The sequence below is a fragment of the Tachysurus vachellii genome, chromosome 1 (genome assembly GCF_030014155.1).
Source record: "Tachysurus vachellii isolate PV-2020 chromosome 1, HZAU_Pvac_v1, whole genome shotgun sequence".
NCBI lineage: Eukaryota > Metazoa > Chordata > Actinopteri > Siluriformes > Bagridae > Tachysurus > Tachysurus vachellii.
Window position 1 is genome coordinate 39,035,755 of NC_083460.1, and position 19,855 is coordinate 39,055,609.

The 19,855-nt window shown below is 38.9% G+C and overlaps 3 protein-coding genes across 4 annotated transcripts; 2 read left to right on the forward strand and 1 right to left on the reverse strand.

Moving 5' to 3' along the window:
* Positions 1–903: 903 nt before the first annotated feature.
* Positions 904–6,636, forward strand: sirt7 (sirtuin 7). Its single transcript, XM_060874689.1, has 10 exons — positions 904–1,027; positions 2,196–2,333; positions 2,449–2,553; positions 2,640–2,710; positions 2,828–2,900; positions 3,644–3,742; positions 3,879–4,115; positions 4,205–4,285; positions 4,367–4,473; positions 4,888–6,636. The coding sequence occupies exons 1-10, from the start codon at positions 908–910 to the stop codon at positions 5,087–5,089; spliced, it is 1,233 nt and encodes a 410-aa protein (XP_060730672.1). The 5' UTR covers positions 904–907; the 3' UTR covers positions 5,090–6,636.
* A 1,746-nt stretch (positions 6,637–8,382) lies between these two features.
* rbbp9 (retinoblastoma binding protein 9) lies at positions 8,383–11,389 on the reverse strand. Its single transcript, XM_060875574.1, has 5 exons — positions 11,209–11,389; positions 10,353–10,395; positions 10,156–10,261; positions 8,884–8,969; positions 8,383–8,628 (listed from the first exon to the last, which is right to left on the reverse strand). Exons 1-5 carry the CDS (start codon positions 11,302–11,304, stop codon positions 8,405–8,407), a joined length of 555 nt encoding a protein of 184 aa, XP_060731557.1. The 5' UTR covers positions 11,305–11,389; the 3' UTR covers positions 8,383–8,404.
* A 2,179-nt stretch (positions 11,390–13,568) lies between these two features.
* zgc:194981 (uncharacterized protein LOC561073 homolog) lies at positions 13,569–18,861 on the forward strand. 2 transcript variants are annotated; one of them, XM_060865491.1, is made up of 4 exons: positions 13,569–13,638; positions 14,700–14,904; positions 17,754–17,867; positions 18,011–18,861. In XM_060865491.1, the coding sequence occupies exons 2-4, from the start codon at positions 14,719–14,721 to the stop codon at positions 18,092–18,094; spliced, it is 384 nt and encodes a 127-aa protein (XP_060721474.1). In that variant the 5' UTR covers positions 13,569–13,638; positions 14,700–14,718; the 3' UTR covers positions 18,095–18,861. The 2 variants fall into 2 exon arrangements, with proteins under 2 accessions (XP_060721474.1, XP_060721483.1); XM_060865500.1 differs by lacking the exon at positions 13,569–13,638 and adding an exon at positions 13,696–13,713.
* The last annotated feature ends 994 nt before the right edge of the window (positions 18,862–19,855 follow it).

Consider the following 19,855-nt stretch of genomic DNA (forward strand, 5'->3'; position numbering starts at 1 on the left):
AGCGCATGAACATAAATTTGTGATTTGCAGCTGTTGTTATATGTGTATGTGTATGAATATATATATATATATATATATATATATATATATATATATATATATATATATATATATATATACATACATACATACAAATATATTTACTCTGAAGGGTGGTATTTCTTACTAAATCAACATCAACTTAATCAAAATCAGGATTAAGAAATAAGCTTCACTGTGGTATGCATTAAAAAAATCAATATTGTACATATAAAATATATATATATTACAAATTATAAAGGATCTCAGCCATCCCAACAATGGACTCTTTTCTTTGTTGCTTTCAGGGAAATGCTTCCGCTACTTGAAAGCAAACACAAAGAGAATGAGGACAAGCTTCTTCCCGCAGGCCATTCGGAGTCTAAATCAGGAAACATCCAGGATCTAGTACTGGATCTCTCTCCATCTTTACTGTTTTTATGCACACCTTTTTTTTGCACTGACACTTTAACTCTGGACTTGCACAGCACAGTGCCACTTTATACACTCTATACACACCATACTGCACATGGACACTTTAAGGACAATCTTTAAAAACCATACACATTTATGTATATGTATATTTATGTATATGTATATACATTATTTTTCCACTTATATTTTCATATTTTATATAGTTTTTATATAGTTTATACTTTTTTATTTATCTATCTCCTTTTGGTTTTGGTTTATTTATTTTTTTTAATCCTAAATTGCATTCCTTTTTTTAATGCTTATATACCGGGCAGATACAAAAAAGCATTTCACTGCATGTCCTACCCTGTATGTATGTGTATGTGACAAATAAAATTTGATTGATTGATTGATACAACCTTATATGACTTTTATTTTGAAATTTAAACTGTGTTCCGGTTTGTATCGAAGACTAATGAAAGAAGTAAATATGGAGTCCCAAATAGAGCAAAGCAGGCTTTCTCGAGCAGAGAGAAAAGCGCTTGAGAAAGCTAAACTCATTCAGAAGGAGACTCAGAGAAGTAATTTCCAACTGGTAAGTAAACCAGGTGTCTTATTTACTCGATTCTGTATGTTTCTATTGATTAATAAACCAGGAAATGAAGTGAACCGACTCACTTGGTTGAACTCAGCACCACAACAGACTGTGTTATTACTGCTTTAATAAGAGATACTAAAATAAACTACTGTTTTTTTTTTTGTAGTAGTTTTAATATCTGGGCCTTGTAGAAGTTGTAAGGAAACTGACTGTTTCCTTGGACCCAGATTAAAGAAGCACTTTTACCACTTTTACACAGCTGCCCCTGTTACACCGGATGTAGTCAGGTGTCCATGTTGGTTTTGACCAAGTTGGACAAAATGTACAATATACAAGATCATCAAACACTGTTCCAGCATGACACAGAGCTCCACGAAGACACGGCGTGGAGATTAAGGATGGACTCCAAGAACTCCAGTGTTCTCTTCTGACTCTGATTCAGATTCAACCCCATTAAACACCTTGAACTGGAGTCTCCTTACCATCCCGACAGCGGTGTCTGATCTCGCTTATGCTCTCGTAGCTGAATGATCTCGTATCTTCACCGCCACGTTCCGATATCTAGTGAAAAGCTTTCCCAGAAGGTTGACGCTTATTGTACCAGCAAAGGGCAATACATTCGGACTGGGACTGTTCAACAAACATTTGGTCATGTAGTGTATATACAGAATGTTTAAATTTCCAGTGTTTCCATTTCCAGCACTTAGCAGACACACTTATCCAGAGTGACTTACATTTTTATTTCAATTTATACACCTGAGCAACAAGGGCCTTGCTCAGGGGCCCAGCAGTGGCAGCTTTGTGGACCTGGGATTCGAACTCACGACCTTCCGATCAGTAGCCCAACATCTTAACTACTAGTCTACCACATCCTCCATTTATCTTCCCATACTAATGTGGACAGCATGGATTCTGATATTCTTTTCTTACAGAATAATATTTATATAATGTCTAAAGACCTTAGCACATGTGACAAGATCTGGGGTTTCAATCTCATGCCTGGAGATTTGTATAGAAGCAAAATATTTTGTAACACAACCATTAGAGCATATGAAGAATTTAAGACCTACTGTGTGACACATTTAGCACATGTATTAGTGCCCATTTAACTCTGTTGTACCGATAGAAACGTTGTGTGATTTTGGTTTTGTACATTTTTAATCAGGTGGCCAGGATATTAAAGAAACCTGAACGCGAGCGAACCGAAGAGGAGTGCGCTTTACTTCAGGGGCATCAAGACACAGTGCAAGAGCTGTGCAAACGCCAGGCTCGGAGAAACATCCTGAAACAGAAACAGGAAGAGGTTCGATTTTAATGCTGACCTTGTTTCGATTGCTGCAATTTCTTTTAATTTTACTTTTATATAAAATCCATAATCGGTTATCTGAATTGATCTGTTTGCATTTTGCTGCTTTCAGCTCTTTGATAAAGAGGAGGATCTGAGGGCCAAAGTGAAGCATCTGGCCGAAGCGTTGCGTCATGCCCGCCATGTTGCCGTTTACACAGGAGCCGGGATCAGCACGGTACGGACGTCCTTATTTCCCGTGTTTCTGACTTGACAGACTGCACTTTTGATGAAGATTTCTAACATTCTTGTAACGTTTGCCAGGCTGCTTCCATCCCGGATTATCGCGGGCCTAACGGAGTGTGGACTCAGCTGCAGAAGGGGCGCGCTGTCAGGTGAGTGAGCGAGCGAGCGAGTGCAAGACGGAGATCCAGCGCTTATATTTTAGCTCTTGATGTCCTCTCTCATGCAGGATGAAGGAATCACTCACTACTTTGCTCTCTTTCCGCCAGGCACTCTGACCTCAGTGAAGCAGAACCGACTCTTACTCACATGTGTATCCAGATGTTACACAAAGTCAAATTGGTGAGTGCTCGAGAATCTCGAAGCTTACCGTTCTCAGCCCGGCTCACACGGTGGCTCGTATCCTTTCCCTTTTCTAGCCACGAGCTTCAAAAACTTGTCGCACAATGATCAGTCTCAATCTCAGACATCGCACCTACAAACTGCTGGCTGATCATCTGATGAATATGGCAGACAAATTTCGAAACCGGGGGCACACTTCCGGGGTCGGGGTTTGATTCCCGCCTCCACCTTGTGTGTGTGGACTTTGCATGTTCTCCCCGTGCCTTGGGGGTTTCTTCCGGGTACTCCGGTTTCCTCCCCCCGGTCCAAAGACATGCATGGTAGGTTGATTGGCATCTCTGGAAACATTGTCCGTAGTGTGTGATTGTGTGAGTGAATGAGAGTGTGTGTGTGTGTGTGCCCTGCGATGGGTTGGCACTTCGTCCAGGGTGTATCCTGCCTTGATGCCCGATGACGCCTGAGATAGGCACAGGCTCCCCGTGACTCGAGGTAGTTCGGATAAGCGGTAGAAGATGAATGAATGAATGAATTTCGAAACCCTTCAGGAGTTTAGAAGATTTTCCAAATTATTTGAAGTTCACAGTATAGACTCATTCATTTGCACAACTTTCTTAAACCAACATTATGCTGGAGAAACAAACTGTGTTTGGTTGCGGTACACGTCAGTCTATTGCATTTCTTGACCAATGAAAGCTACTAAGGAGAATATTATCTTCAGCTCTTTGTTGTTTGATCATGCACAGGTTCAACACGTGGTTTCTCAGAACTGTGACGGTCTCCATTTGCGCAGCGGGCTTCCCAGACACGCCTTGTCTGAGCTGCATGGGAACATGTTCATCGAGGTGAGACAACTTCATAATGCACGCAACCAAATTGTGTGTGCAGTGTCTGCGAACCTGTTGCCTACAGGATGTTGATGGTTTAAAACATCGATCGCCTCTATCGTATCCATCGTCCTAATCTGTTCATTTAATACAGGTGTGTGTGTCGTGCTCTCCGGTTCGAGAGGTGATCCGTCTGTTCGATGTGACAGAGCGCACGGGGCTTCACAGACACGCTACAGGCCGGCGGTGCGCCCACTGTGGAGGGGAGCTGAGGGACACCATAGTGCACTTCGGTGAGAGAGGAACCCTGGAGCAGCCGTTAAACTGGAAAGGCGCAGCCGAGACGGCAGAGATGGCCGATCTCATCCTCTGTCTCGGCTCCAGTCTGAAGGTCTGCTAACAAATGATGGATTAGATTAAAAAACTTTTTTTTTATTATTATTTTAGTTGCTTCGCTAATGAATGGCATCTCTTTGACAGGTCCTGAAGAAGTACGCATGCTTGTGGTGCATGAAAAAAACAGCTGCTAAGAGACCGAAGCTATACATCGTCAACCTTCAGGTAAAGTCTTTCCACCTCTTTTATGTCGCCTTGTTTGTTCAGTGCCGTGAATACATATTTGTTCATTTATTTTGTTTGAAGTGGACACCAAAAGATGACCTGGCCACTCTGAAAATACATGGAAAGTGTGATGATGTGATGCGTCTCCTGATGGAAGAGTTGGGAGTTGGAATTCCGACCTACAACAGGTAAGAATGATCTTTTAGTTTATTTGCTAGGCGCAAATAGCATGGTGATCCCTCGGGTGATTCCTCTGGTGATTCCTCTGGTGATCCCTCTGGTGATCCCTCTGGTGATCCCTCGGGTGATCCCTCGGGTGATCCCTCGGGTGATCCCTCGGGTGATCTCTCTGGTGATCCCTCGGGTGATCTCTCTGGTGATCCCTTGGGTGATATCTCTGGTGATCTCTCTGGTGATCTCTCTGGTGATCCCTCGGGTGATCTCTCTGGTGATCCCTCGGGTGATCCCTCTGGTGATCCCTCTGCTACATTAGAACAAACGGTTGGTTGGTTTATTTATAGTCACATGTCTATTAATCATCTATTAATCTTCTCTCCTCTCTTCCCCTCCCCATTCCTCCTTCTCCTTCCACAATCCAACAGATCCGACGATCCCATCTTCAGCTTATCCACCCCTCTCAGGCCGGACGAAGAGGACAGCCACAGTCGTAAAACTTTAGCGCCCCCTGCTGCTTCGGAGCGGTCCGAGTCCGATTCGGCGAGTCAAGCCGAAGAGCCGGGGGTACAGGGTGGCTGGTTTGGACGAGGCTACTCTAAAGCGAGGAAGAAAAGAAAAACTACATAGTGACTTGTCTTTTAGATTCAGGGTAGCTTTAAAGAAACATTCCATCCACAATCCATATTATTATGATTATCCCGCCAATCGAGATACTTTGGAATATTATAAACGAGACAATTCAGTCACTTGGATGACTGAAAATTATTTACTAAGCAGAATGCCATGAAATGCCATGATGGATAATATACACAGACTTTCATACTACGTCTATGAGGTATATTTGTTATTCACATTAAGGTATTTGATGAAAGGACTTTTATTTTCTTTCTTTCTTTCTTTCTTTCTTTTTTAAATTCACTTAATTTCAAGGAAAGAAAGCAAAAGTAATCATGCGTTCAGGTTAAATTCAGATAAACCATCCAAAACCTCACTATAAAGTACATTTTCTGCTGTAAGGAATCCGTTTTAATGCTGTGTGGAATGTTTCTTTAAGATATTAATTGCATTAAGACTGACCATGCCAGTTTTTTTCAGTATTAGTCTCTCGCACCTTACGTTCGTTCTCTCAGGTATTAAGCAGAACTCTGTGTTCAGTTCTACTTAGAATCACTGCAGAACTCTTAAGAAGTTAAACAAAGTCTAATTCTGACTCCTGTGTGCTGAAGTTTTGGTTTACTTGCTTCACCACATCTAGACTGTACGAGGTCAGAAAATGAGAGAAATCTGTAGTACAGATTTTATAGAAGTAGCTTGCTATTTAAAACGATTTCTACACTCAAAGAGGAAGACTGTTTATGAATAACGTACAGCATAACGTACAGCAGACGTCATCCAGTTGACTGCTTTAGTATATATGTTTCCCTGTCAGCCACAGTGGCTACAAGGTGGAGGGAATGTGGTCATTTTATTGCTTCCAACCAATTTTTTTTATTTTTCAAGATGAGCGCTTCCAAATTTAAAAAAAGCTTTTGTAAATTTTCTTTTCAGAAATGAACCAATAATGTTCTTATTTTTAAACCTCACTCAAAGCTAAAATTGTGGGAGGCAAAAGAGGAAATGGTGATGATGGATGGATAGAGAGAGGAATGGATGAATAGAGAGAGGGGGGGATGGCTTGATGGATAAAGAGAGAGAAAGAGAGAGTGATGGCTGGATGGATAGAGAGAGGTGGATGGCTAGATGGATGGCTGGATGGATAGAGAGAGAGAGGGATGGCTGGATGGATAGAGAGAGGGGGATGGCTGGATGGATAGAGAGAGGGATGGCTGGATGGATAGAGAGAGAGAGGAGCGATGGCTGAATGGATAGAGAGAGGAGCGATGGCTGAATGGATAGAGAGAGAGGGATGGCTGGATGGAGAGAGAGAGAGAGAGAAGGATGGATTGCTAGATTAAATATATCTAATCTTGAATTTTGTATTCTATTAATCTTTATATTATTCTTTTAACCTTTTGTTCTGTGTTTATATTCTGTAAAGCTGCTTTGAGACTCAACTGTAAAAAGCACTATACAAATAAATGTGAATTGAATTGAACAGATGGATATAGAGAGGGAGGGAGGGACGGATGGATAGAGAGATGGATGGGTGAATAAAGATGGATAGAGCGGGTGGATGCAGGGATGGATAGAGAGAGGGGTAAATGGATGGATTGATAGAGGGGGTGGATGGACGGATGGATGGATAGAGAGGGGTGGGATGGATGGATAGAGAGGGATGGATGGAGGGATGGATGGATAGAGTGAGATGGATGGATGGATAGAGAGGGGTGGATGGAGGGATAGAGAAGGGTGGATAGAGAGATGGATGATAGGGGTGGATGGAGGGAGGGATGGATGGATCTGGAGGGATGGATGGATAGAGAGGTGTGGATGGAGGGATGTATGGATAGAGAGGGGTGGGTGGAGGGATGGATGGAGGGATGGATGGATAGAGAGGGGTGGGTGGATGGATAGAGAGGGATGGATGGGTGGATATGGATGGATGGAGAGAGAAAGATGGATGCATGGCTGGATGGAGTGAGAGATGGATGCATGGCTGGATGGAGGGAGAGGGATGGATGCATGGATAGATAGATGGATGGATTCTGTCAATGTTTGCATCCCTCTATAGCCGATTCCACAATGCAGTCAGATCACACAAGCAGCTTAGATTCTCTTGCTGTTCTGCAGAGTTACAGCAGACATACAAACTGCTCCTCACCAGAGTTACCAACATTTACTTCACCTGCATTACTGATAAATAAATCTAATCTTCCTCTTAGTATTATTATTATTATTATTATTATTATTATTATGCAGTACAAAAAATTACTTCCTTTAGAAAATACAAAAGCACCCTTGCAGCGTGGAGCAATTTGTCCGCTGCCACCAATAGGATTGAGAAACGTTGATTAGAATCGATTACATTTATTATATTAATATTGAATTATTTAAATAAATACATATTTACACCATATTTACACCTTCATGCTTCCTTCTCTAGTTTATGTAGTGCAGTAAACGGGCCAGAGAAAATTCCTATCGACGTGCCGCTTCCTTACTAATAATATACGTTGATGACGCCTTCTTTAAAAGGACGACGTGGGTCGACTCGAACGTCAGACACGCTAATTTAGCAGTGACTCCATCGCTGGTCATAAAGCAATGTTTACACAAGCTGACTTAATGGCGTAGTCTTTATTTACTGTAAAAAAAAAAACGAACGTACTTCCTCCGAGAATCGAGAATTACAGATAGAGACTCGAATGTCTTGTGTGTTTAGGTTACATTTGCCTTAATGTAGCTACGTAGTATGTTTGTTTGGATTTTTTACTTTTTAAGATTATTTTAAGGGTTTTGTTTTATTTTATTTTTTTTATTTTTTTTTTTTATGTTGGTGTTTGGTATTAAATTTGTACAGATAGAACCACTATGATGTTTATTCTACCTGTAACTTGAACTTTTATGTGCTGTCAGAATATAAAGGAAAATTTGTCCATTTTCTTGTTTCTCTTTTGTTTTTAATGTATTTTAGGATTTCTAACCCGAAGAATAGAATATTTTTACTCTGATGTGAAATGTTCTGCTCAACCTGATGGTAAGAATCTCAGAATCGTTCAAAAAAAATCGAGTCACAGTACAAACAGATATGAATTTAAAGGGGAAAAAATGGCGTAACTATTAATACTTTTATTAAAACTCTTATTTCAAATGAATTTTGTAGCCATTTTCTAAATCACAATAATAAAATAATATCATGACCTTCGATGTCGAAAAACGTGAATGATTTCTAATGAAACTGAGTTTGATCCCTTTGATATTTCACTGAAAATTCTTGTAAAATTTGATCTGTAAACAGAATTGAACACACACCAAGTCCGTGCTGTTCGACGCTTTATTCCTTTATCCAGCCGTGATCAGTTTCTTTACAGCGCTGATGAGCTCTGGGAAACACGAGTTCTGAAAATGTCCGCGGTCTGTATATTTATGAAGCTCTGCTTTTAGTCCATCCGCTACTTCCTGCTGCTCCTCCCAAGGTAGGAAAGGGTCGTCTGTGGAGCCGAACTGGACGATGTGTTTCACGTTGGCTCTGATCCTTTCCCACTCCCATGGACGGCTGAAATATCCTGAGAGGAAAAAAGAAACATAACCAAAAATTTATGCTGTAGTCTATAATCTGTAGTATAATATAACATCTATAGTACAATATAAGCTACAAAAAGCGCTCAACACCGGAGACTCCTTCCTCAAACTTTTAAATAAACCTCACTGTTAAAACTGATCTTACAGGAAATCAATCAATCAACACTTTCTTAACAATCAAAATTAAGAATTCCATCTAAGAGATCTGCTTTAGCTTTGGAAGTAAGGAGAAGACTCACCGCTCTCTCTCTCGTTCTCATCTCCCAGGTCAGACGTGTAGGCGCCCACCAGGATGACGCCGAACACCTTGTGCGTCTCACCGTACCTGAGACATTTACATTTAGGTCATTTTGGCAGAGATGCAGATTTCATTTTCCAACAGGACTTACACAATTGCACACAGTGCCAACGCTACAGGTACCTGGTTTAAGGACCATGGTATCCCTGTTCTTAATTGGCCAGCAAACTCGCCTGACCTTAACCCCATAGAAAATCTATGGGGTATTGTGAAGAGGAAGATGCGATATGCCAGACCCAACAATGCAGAAGAGCTGAAGGCCACTATCAGAGCAACCTGGGCTCTCATAACACCTGAGCAGTGCCACAGACTGATCGACTCCATGCCATGCTGCTTTGATGCAGTAATTCAGGCAAAAGGAGCCCTAACTAAGTATTGAGTGCTGTACATGTTCATACTTTTCATGTTCATACTTTTCAGTTGGCCCAGATTTCTAAAAATCCTTTCTTTGTATTGGTCTTAAGTGATATTCTAATTTTCTAAGATACTGAATTTGGGATTTTCCTTAGTTGTCAGTTATAATCATCAAAATGAAAAGTAATAAACATTTGAAATATATCAGTCTGTGTGTAATGAATGAATATAATATACAAGTTTCACTTTTTGAATGGAATTAGTGAAATAAATCAACTTTTTATGATATTCTAATTATATGACCAGCACCTGTGTGTGTGTTTGATTTAAGATTACATATATATATATATATATATATATATATATATACACACACACACCAATCATCACATCAAGCTTTTCAGTCAATTCTTTCCAAATTTAATGTTGTGGAAGTTCTGTGTGACACGTTTTGCTTCTGTTCAAATTAATTAGACAAAAAAAACTTCCTCATGGTGATGTTACAGAAGACTAAATCTGCAGACTCCTCCCTTAAATGTTATATGTTTGCATATCGAAAACCTAATATTAACAATGATATAATTTTTTTTTCTTTAATAACACCACTGTCATAATCTGTACATTATTATCCTTAGATTATGTGAGTACCTGCTATACTGTACGGTCACCTGTGAATGAGCCGTTAATATAAAAACGTCATGTATTTAAACCTGTAAAGTTGAACCACTGTCCAAGCTGCTGTCATAATAAATTTTACTAACCAATCGGATTTGAGAGTTCAACAGGTTTTGTGTTAAACGTTTTGATATGCAAGCAACCATGACGAATGAGATGATCCTCCTCGTCATATATCCAGTACCTCATAGCAGCAGCAGCGCCCGAGCTGTGGCCGATGATCACCGTCTCCTCGTCACACTGCAGCTCCTTCTCCATGAACGGCAGCCATACGCTCTCTCTGGCTGTCACTGGTAGAACATTCAGAAGGTAAACAATCAAAAATGATCGACTCATAAATAGTTCATGAGTTCTAAAATATGTGTATGCATTTTCATGTACCAGGGTCTGGCATGTTCCTCAGCTCACTGCACACACCAGGTATCTGCAAAATAAATACTTAAATAGATAGAGAGACAGGAAAAGAGCTAAACAAACAGACAAGTAGACAGATTGCAAGACAGACAGACAGGAAGAGAGCTAAACATTCAGAAAGACAGACAGACAGGAAGAGAGCTAAACATTCAGAAAGACAGACAGACAGGAAGAGAGCTAAACATTCAGAAAACAGACAGACAGAAAAGTAGACAGATAGCAAGACAGACAGGAAGAGAGCTAAACATTCAGAAAAACAGACAGACAAGTAGACAGATTGCAAGACAGACAGACAGGAAGAGAGCTAAACATTCAGAAAAACAGACAGACAGAAAAGTAGACAGGAAGAAAGCTAAACGGTCACAACTACAGACAAGTGGACAGACAGATAGATAAACAGACAGAACAAGCAACTAACTTACACATTCACTAATTACAACAATTTATTATTTTATTTATTATTAACCAGTCACATTTCACAATAAAAAATGTCTCCAAAGTTTCTTGAGATTCTCCGAAAAGCACAGAAGTGTAATATGAAATAGATTTTGTACCAGTGTAGTCAGACAAATATTACCATGATCATACATCGCTGCCAACATGCCATTTAACTGTATTATCAATTCATCAATATTTCATAACATAGATTGCTTATGACTGAGAAAAGCGACAAAAGGCTTATGCATAGTTCAGAGTTTGTACCTTGTTTATCGTGACATAACTTATCACGATACTCATTCTGTATGATTATATCGCTCAGTTCTGGCTCAATGTGAATAATCAGCACCAGGCAGAAACTGAAGTATATTTATACCCTACATACCTGATGAATCTGTTTATTGACCCAGCCATACCAGTTACTGCGTACAACATCTCCTGCTCCATTACCTGGAACGATCACTACTTTCTTTACAGGCATGACTTCTGTTTTAGAGGTAAAAATGTATTCAAGCTCTACACAATAATCACCAGCTCTTCTTTTCTTCTTCTTCTTCTGATAGAACAGGAGACCTAGGGCTGTATCACGCCACCTGCTGGAGCAATGAGCATTATAACAATCAGAGCTGGCAGAAATGATACTGATAATGAAACACGTTTTGTAATATACATTTTTGTTATATTATTTTATGGAACTTAATGTTCATTTAGTTTCAGGACACCACGTGGGGTCTGGATGACGTCACTTGGCTGCATTATAACATTTTGTTTTGTTTTGTTTTTTGTTTTGTTTTATTTTATTTGAAATTGTTTTCTTTATTTTTGTTTTGTTTTATTTATTTATTTATTTTTTTTTATTTTGATTTATTTTTTGTTTTGTTTTATTTTAATTTGTTTTCATTTTTGTTTTGTTTGTTTTATTTTATTTTAATTTGTTTTTTTATTTTTGTTTTGTTTTGTTTTATTTTGATTTAATTTTTGTTTTGTTTTGTTTTATTTTAATTTGTTTTCTTTTTTGTTTTGTTTTATTTTATTTTAATTTGTTTTTATTTTATTTTGTGTTTTTTTTTTTTATTTCATTTAATTTTATTATACTGACAGTTTCAAAGAACCACGTGTTATGAAACCACAATCAGGTCACGCAATCGTGTAATTTCGTTTTATTTTGTTTCATTTCATTATTTTATATTCACATTTTTTTCTCTTTTTCTTTAACGCTGCAGTTTCAGGACACCACGTGTTCAGAATCAGAATCAGAAAGAGCTTTATTGCCAGGTATGTTTTCACATGTGAGGAATTTGTTTTAGTGACAGAAGCTCCACAGTGTAACAGAATGACATATACAATATATACAATATGTATGTACAAGTGTGAAATGTGCAATCGAAATATAAATAGTACGTGTTTTAAATAAATAATGTGTAAGAATAGTGTTGTGTGTTCCGCTTATGTTAAGTGTTCATCAAATGGATTGCCTGAGGGAAGAAACTGTTCCATGGCAACAGTTCAAAGAGTGAGTGTGCTGGATGTGAGGGGTCCAGAGTGATTGTCTTTGCCCTTTTTCTCACTCTGAAGAAGTACTTAGTACTTTGTACTGTACAGATCTTGGAGAGTGGGGAGAGTCCGGACTACCCTCTGTAGTCTTCTGAGGTCAGATTTTGTAGCTGAGCTGAACCAAACAGTAATTGAGGTGCAGAGGATGGATTCAATTATGGCAGTGTAGAACTGTTTCAGCAGATCCTGTGGCAGGTTGAACTTCCTCAGCTGGCTGGTTTCTTTGGGACGGGGATGATGGTGGAGCTTTTGAAGCATGAGGGGACTTCACACGGATCTTCAACAGATCACTGGAGCTGTGTGAAGTCCCCTCATGCTTCAAAAGCTCCACCATCATCCCCATGGGGGCCAGTTGATCAGCACAGGCTTTCAGACAGGCTGGTTAAACGCTGTCTGGGCCTGTGCTTCTCTTGATTTTCCTGAAGACCTGACACACATCATCTTCACTGAACTGAATTTTAGGTGTGGCGGAGTCGGGGGTTCCAGGAGGTGTGAATTGGGCATTTTCAAACCTGCAGTAGAACTCGTTCAGGTCGTCTGCCAGTTGTTGATACACCACAGTGCCGGAGGATAGTGTCATGTAGTTGGTGATGGCTTTCGGACCTTTCCACACTGAAGCTGAGTCATTAGAGGGAAACTGAATCCGTAGCTTTTCGGAATAATTCCTCTTTGCCACTCTGATCTCCTTTTCCAGTGTGTATTTGGCCTGTTTGTACAAGACTCTATCCCCATTTCTGTGAGCTTTTTTTTTTTATTTTAATTTTTTATAAATGTATAAATGTATTTATTTATTTGCTTTTATTAATTGTAAAGGTTTAAGGGTTTATAGGCTTTTATTTTATTAAAACGAAAGTTTCAAGACACAACAATATGGACTTAAACGATAAATAAATAAATAAATTAATTCATATATAAATAAACAAACAAACAAATAAATAAATAGAAAAAAAAGAGAAAGAAATTAATTAATGAATTAATTCTAACTATACCACGTGGAGTCGTGAGGTCACGTGAGTCAGTGACGTTTTATACTTTTATTTTATTTTATTCCATATTATTTATTGAACCTAGACGTTCCAGAGGTGTGTGTGGTCGTATCAGTCAGGTCACGTGATCACGTGATAACGTTCCATGTCCTTTAATTGAATATATAACTGACAGTTCCAGGACACCACGTGGGGTTGTTTATGATGGAGCCATACCGGGCACGTGACTCTGAATCCGGAAGTAGGCATCAAAACACGTCTCATCTAAAACGGAGGTACTGAGATTATTATTATTATTATTTTATTTCTTTATTATTTATTTCAATCCCTTCCCTGTTTAGTGGTCTCAGGTGAGTAGTGGAACTAACTGAGCTGTGTTTCTGTCAGCAGAATGCTGTAATGTAATATGATTATATAATGTATTGTAATGTAATATGATTATATAATGTATTGTAATGTAATATGATTATATAATGTATTGTAATGTAATATGATTATATAATGTATTGTAATGTAATATGATCTAAGACCTGAGCGTGTAAACAGAGGAGCATCAGATAAATAGGACCAGGTTGAGCAAAACAAACCAAAATCCTCATTCAAACTACTTTAGCACTGGTACTGTATTCTTCAGCACTGTTTATTACCAAGTTACTCACCAGGACTAAGTGAAAAGCTTTATTAGTGCAGTAGAAATCGCGCTATTTCGTTTATTTATCGATTTTACAGAATGTACTTTTTTTTAATGGAAATGATGCTCCGCATAAATTTGCATAAATTTGCATAAAATCGAACCGGATGTCTAGGCTTTGTTGTCTAGGATGATGTTGGAATGCAAATGTTTATTATTCTCATAGGTTCTTAAAATTGCTGTTTTTTCACAGGACTAATGAAGTATTATTATTTACCTTTTTTTTTTTTAAGAAAAAGAGAGAAATTATTCTGTAGTTGCTTTCTGAATAGAAAGAGGGTTGTGAATTATTCTGTAGTTGCCTTCTACTATTTTAATGAGTGGCAGTGAGATTTTCTTCCTTCTAATTTGAGAACAAAATTTGGAGACAATCTGAAATGGGCAGAGATTAAAGAGGAACTTGATCTCGCTGTGCATCACGATCGGACAAAATACGATTAGAAATAGCTATTTTTGTTGAGTTCTTTTCTTTTTAACATTAGCTTTATCTGCAAAATGATAGATGTGGTCATTTTACTTTCTTATCTATCATCTTAATATCTTATGTCCTCCTAAATATTCTACATCACGGCATTTCCTAAGGCTTTTAAGCAGGCGCCGTGTGGAGCTTGTGATTGATTTGGAGTTTCACATTTCTTTACACAGATCTCTTTATTAAACCACGATGACCTTCAGGCTGGGCCTCGTCGCCGCCGTTATCGTGGCTCAAATTGTGTCTGCGAGCAGCTCGACTCAAAATCTCGACCCGAACGTGGTCAAAGCGGCCAACTTTGCCATCGAGTTCCACAATCGCATGACGAACTGTGCTTATGCGTATAAAGTCGTGGAGATCCTGTCTTACTCTGCTCAGGTATGTGTCGCTTATAGTCTCGGTTCTTTATTTACCAACATATCATTTAGTCAGAACGGCGAAACTCGTTTTTTTTTCATTCTTTTATTACTAAACTGTGTGATTATCTGTAAATTGCTGTGCTATGAGAAATAAAACACATGCTGTTATTGGAAATCAAGCCTTTTTTGCTGTAGATCATTCTGTAGTTTATATTTAATTATATATAATATTATTATAGCTTACTTTTACTTTTAAAGCTAATTTATAAAGAAAGGAAGGTTTAACCGTGTGACATCATCACCGTTCATTCAAAATCCAACCTTTCTTAATGATTTATTTCCTGTTCTTTTTTAAATGTGTGGATTCGGACAGGAAGTTCGGTCGGATATCTGTAGCGTGTATTATCTATTATCTGACATTTTATTCTTAATAGATAAAGAAAATAAGAGATATTTAAGATGGAGTATTATAGTTGGGGTCTCCGTTGTTTGAGAAATGCTTCAGAAAACTGCGTTGGGCCGCCAAACAAAACAAATACAAAACAAACGTGTAGCCAATGAGCAGAAAGGGGCGGGGCTTGTCAATATGGGCGGAGAGAGTGCTCAGTGCGCATGTGTGACATTAGCAGGAAGCGGTTTTAACATTGACATGGAGGATAAAAACAAAGAAAGAAAGCGAAGAAAGGCTTACGATAAGGTAAGAAGTAGGACGTGTTAATATAGGATCAGCTTTCCAGCGCTGGAGAGAACTGAAGGAGCAGGAAGTTGGTCACATATTCACAGATTGGAGTTTCCTGAGTCAATAACTCCTGAGCTAAACGCTGTTACTACACAAATAACACCTCTTTTCTATCGTAGTAATGTAGAGACGCAGCTACAACCGTGTTTTGTGTAGTAACAGCGTTTAGCTCAGGAGTTATTGACTCGGGAAACTCCAGTCTGTGAATATGTGACCAACTTTACTTAAGACACCGAGGCACTTTTTTCCTTCTCGATAGGTGAGTAACGTTGGTTTTGCTTTGTTACACAGAACTAATATATGCCTTTGTCCTTTACATGATTATGCTTGTGTGTCATTTTTGCTTGTTTGTTTAAATGCAATCGTATTGTTCTTCCCTTCAGCTATGATAAAGACACATTTCTTTCCATTATTTGCCTGGGTTACGTATGTACTGTATGTGTGGGCGGAGCTATTAATACAGGGGTGGGACCCATTTGGGTTAGGGGCGTGTTTGTTTTGGTGATTTCAAATGTCAACATTCGCTTTCAAACATCGTACACCCCACCTTTAAGCAGCGAGGCTGATAAAAGAAGCATTCTGGGTTGAGTTTAAAAGTAAGAGCTCTGTTTTACAAAGAATTACAAAATGAAATTATGATCTGAATCAATTCCAGCGCTGGACTTAATCTCGGATTATCCTTATCCTTCCCTAAAGACGATTAATAAAGGTTTGTCAGTGTTTTTCAGAGGAATCATGTGCTCTTTCGAGATCTTATTAAAAATCTTGTTATTCAAATCTTTTTCCATGGAAGTTAAACTGATGTATTATTGGCTTTATTCTTGCTTGAATAAATTAATAAATGAAGGTATTTTTTTCTAAATGTCTTCCTGCCCTTGCTGTTGGGTTACTTCAGGATTGTTACTGGACACTTGAGAAGTGTTTCCTTCATTTTCTCGGTTTCCACATGATGAAGATGGAGCCAGAGAACGAAGATAATCAGCTTTTTGCTGGCAGAAAAACGAATACGAGGGTTTTTTGTTGTAGCTCGATTGCACGGACGCCGAGAATGAGGTGATTCTGTCTTTTGAGCCGAGTGGAATTCGTCATGAGTTTGAAAAGAAAAGAAAAGAAAAGAAAGACAAAGAGACACTGATATGATCCTGTGTAATAGAGTAGCATGTGTCGCTCGGACAGGATGAGAAGACAATCTGAAAGCAAAAGTGAGTGAAATGTTAAAATGAAGGTGTGAAACATGAGAGCTCGAGAAGATTAAAAACTGATCTACAAATAAAATGAAACTTGCCTGTGTCCCAAAGTCTCTCTCTCCCTCTCTCTCTCCCTCTCTCTCTCTGTCTCTCTCTCTCTGTCTCTCTCTCTGTCTCTCTCTCTGTCTCTCTCTCTCCCGCACTCTCTGTCTCTTGCTCTCTCTGTCTCTCTCTCTCTCTCTCTCTGTCTCGCTCTCTGTCTCTCTCTCTCTCTCTCTCTCTGTCTCGCTCTCTGTCTCTCTCTCTCTCTCTCTCTCTCTCTCTCTCTCTCTGTCTCTCTCTCTCTCGCTCTCTCTGTCGCATTCTCTCTCTCTCTCTCTCTCTCTGTCTCTCTCTCTCTCTCTCTCTCTCTCTCTCTCTCTCTCTCTCTCTCTCTCTCTCTCTCTCTCTCTCTCTCTGTCTGTGTCTCTATCTGTCTTGCACTATCTCTCTTCCTCTGTCTGCCCCCCTCCTTGTCTGTCTTTTTTCTTTCACTCTATCTTGCACTCTCTTTGTTTCTCTCTTTGTCTGTCTCTCTTCCATTCTCTCTCTGTAGGTGTCTATCCCTCTCTCTCTGTCTGTCGCTCTTCCTTTTTCTTGCTCTCTCTCTCTCGCTCTCTCTCTCTCTCTCGCTTTTCATTCACAGCAACACTGGCCAGTTGTGGGCATCTTTGAGCTCATGTATAAGGAAGAGGGCAGAGAGCGCTTTGTGGAATGATAGAGGGGCAGTTAGCTGGTGAGGGGAATTAACGAGTGAGGCTAATGTGGGGTGAAATGAATTGTAATTATTAAAAAACAAAATCAAACGGCAAATAGAGAAACAAAGGAAGCAATTAAATGAGAAATAAAAAAGAGAGTTTTGTTCTGTGTGTGTGTGTGTGCGTGTGTGCGTGTGTGTCTCAGATCTACCCTCCTGCCAGGGTGAAGTACTCCATAGAAGTACGAGCAGCTCAAACGACCTGCAGAAACGATGGCAGCATGAACCCAGAGGACTGCAAAGTTGCGGCTGATGCACAGGCAAGATGGTTGATTTTTTTTCCCTATATTTTTATGTAGTTCATATTCAGTTGCCATAGAAACTTCTGCAGGTTATTCTAGGCAGCTCACACATGCTACAGTATACTGTTGTAAACATTTGTTTGTTTGTTTGTTTGAAACAGACGATGATCTGCAGCTTCGTGGTTCTGGCAGTTCCAGGAGAGAACCCAGTTCCTGAATACGTTCTGTCACAGCAATGTGCCTGACGTGTCAGTCTTCAGATTCTTTAAATTAATCGCACAAAAAAAAACCCCAACAAAATGTAATGTAATCAAACACTATGACACGCTTCAAACACTATGTGACTATGCAACATAATGCATCTCGGACAGAAGCCGATTATTGTCCTAGTGTTTGATGTTTTTTATACCACAGCAGGTTGCAATTTTATTCATTAAGAAAAGACTTGTAGTTACATTTTTTGTGGAACAATCGAAACGAGTTACTTGCTGTCATCGCTTTAGTTCCAGCAGCCGTAATAGAGTCGTCTTGTGTCCTGAAGACTTCGTCTCCTCATAGATAACTTTTTGAATCTGTTTATCATCGCCGCGGATTCGGTTACTTGGCATTTCTGTAAGCCGTCACCCTGGAAACGATGACCCTTCTGACCAATCAGTATCGAGAACTCAGCGCTGTGGTATAAGTCTATCCTGATTTGAACATTAGATAGAAGGTCTAATAGCACTTTTAAGCACTTTTTTTTGTTACCGAAATGAATATGGCATTATTTTATTATTATTATTCTACGTGTGTTATTGAGGTTTTAGTGTAGAAACTAAACTAATTAATTGTAAGCAGTGGAGATGGGTGCCAATACTTTATTCACAGAGATGATTTAAAAGTGTGAAGTTCTCAAAGCTGTGTGAGTCACTCCACGCTGTATAAGACAAGAACACCGGGAACTCTGAAGGATCTCTGAAGGTGTCTGTTAATGGTGCAACATGGAAGAATCCTAATATAATGCGAAAAAGAATATTTGTTTGTGTTTCTTTCTTGTCCTTTCAGCCAGTCAACCTGTACAACATTAAAAACGCAAGTGTGTGTGTGTGTGTGTGTGTGTGTGTGTGTGTGTGTGTGTGTGTGTGTGTGTGTGTGTGTGTGTGTGTGTGTGAGAGAAAGACAGTGTGAGAAAGCGCGCAAGAGAGCACATATGTGTGTCTGTGTGTGTGAGAGAGAGAGAGAGAGAGAGAACGTGTGTGTGTGTGTGTGAGGGAGAGAGAAAGATTTTTTAGTGTGTGTGAGAGATTTTGTGTGTGTGTTGCATGTGTGTGTATTAGAAAGAGTGCACAAGTGTGCATGTGTGTGAGAAAGAGCGAGAGATTGTGTTTGGGTTTGTGAAAGAGAAAGGTATATGTGTGTGTGAGAGAGAGAGAGAGAGAGAGAGAGAGGGAGAGAGAGAAAATGAAGAAAAAATTCAAAAGACTTGAGGCACAAGGTATGGGACACTGGACATGGCGCACACACACACACACACATTCACACACTGCGGACATCAATATAGGCATCAATCAAACTACAACCTGTGTCTTTGGATTTGTGGAGGAAACCAGAGAACCAACAGGAGATAATAATAATAATAAATAAGAATGTAATAATAATAGTAATGATAATAATAATAATAATAATAATAATAATAAATAAGAATTTAATAATAATAATAGTAATAATAATAATAATAATAATAATAAATAAGAATTTAATAATAATAATAGTAATAGTAATAATAATAAGAATTATTATTATTATTATTATTATTTAACAATAATCGTAATAATAATAATATAATAACAGTAGTAATAATAAATAATAATAATAATAATAATAATAATACTGGGAGGTCACATGCAGACTGCAGCACAGAGGATAAAGGCAGGACTTAAACCCTTACATAGGTTACAAAAGACAAATGAATAGAGTTACAGAAGAAACTTTAGTAAAAGAAATACAAAATAAAACTGTACATAATC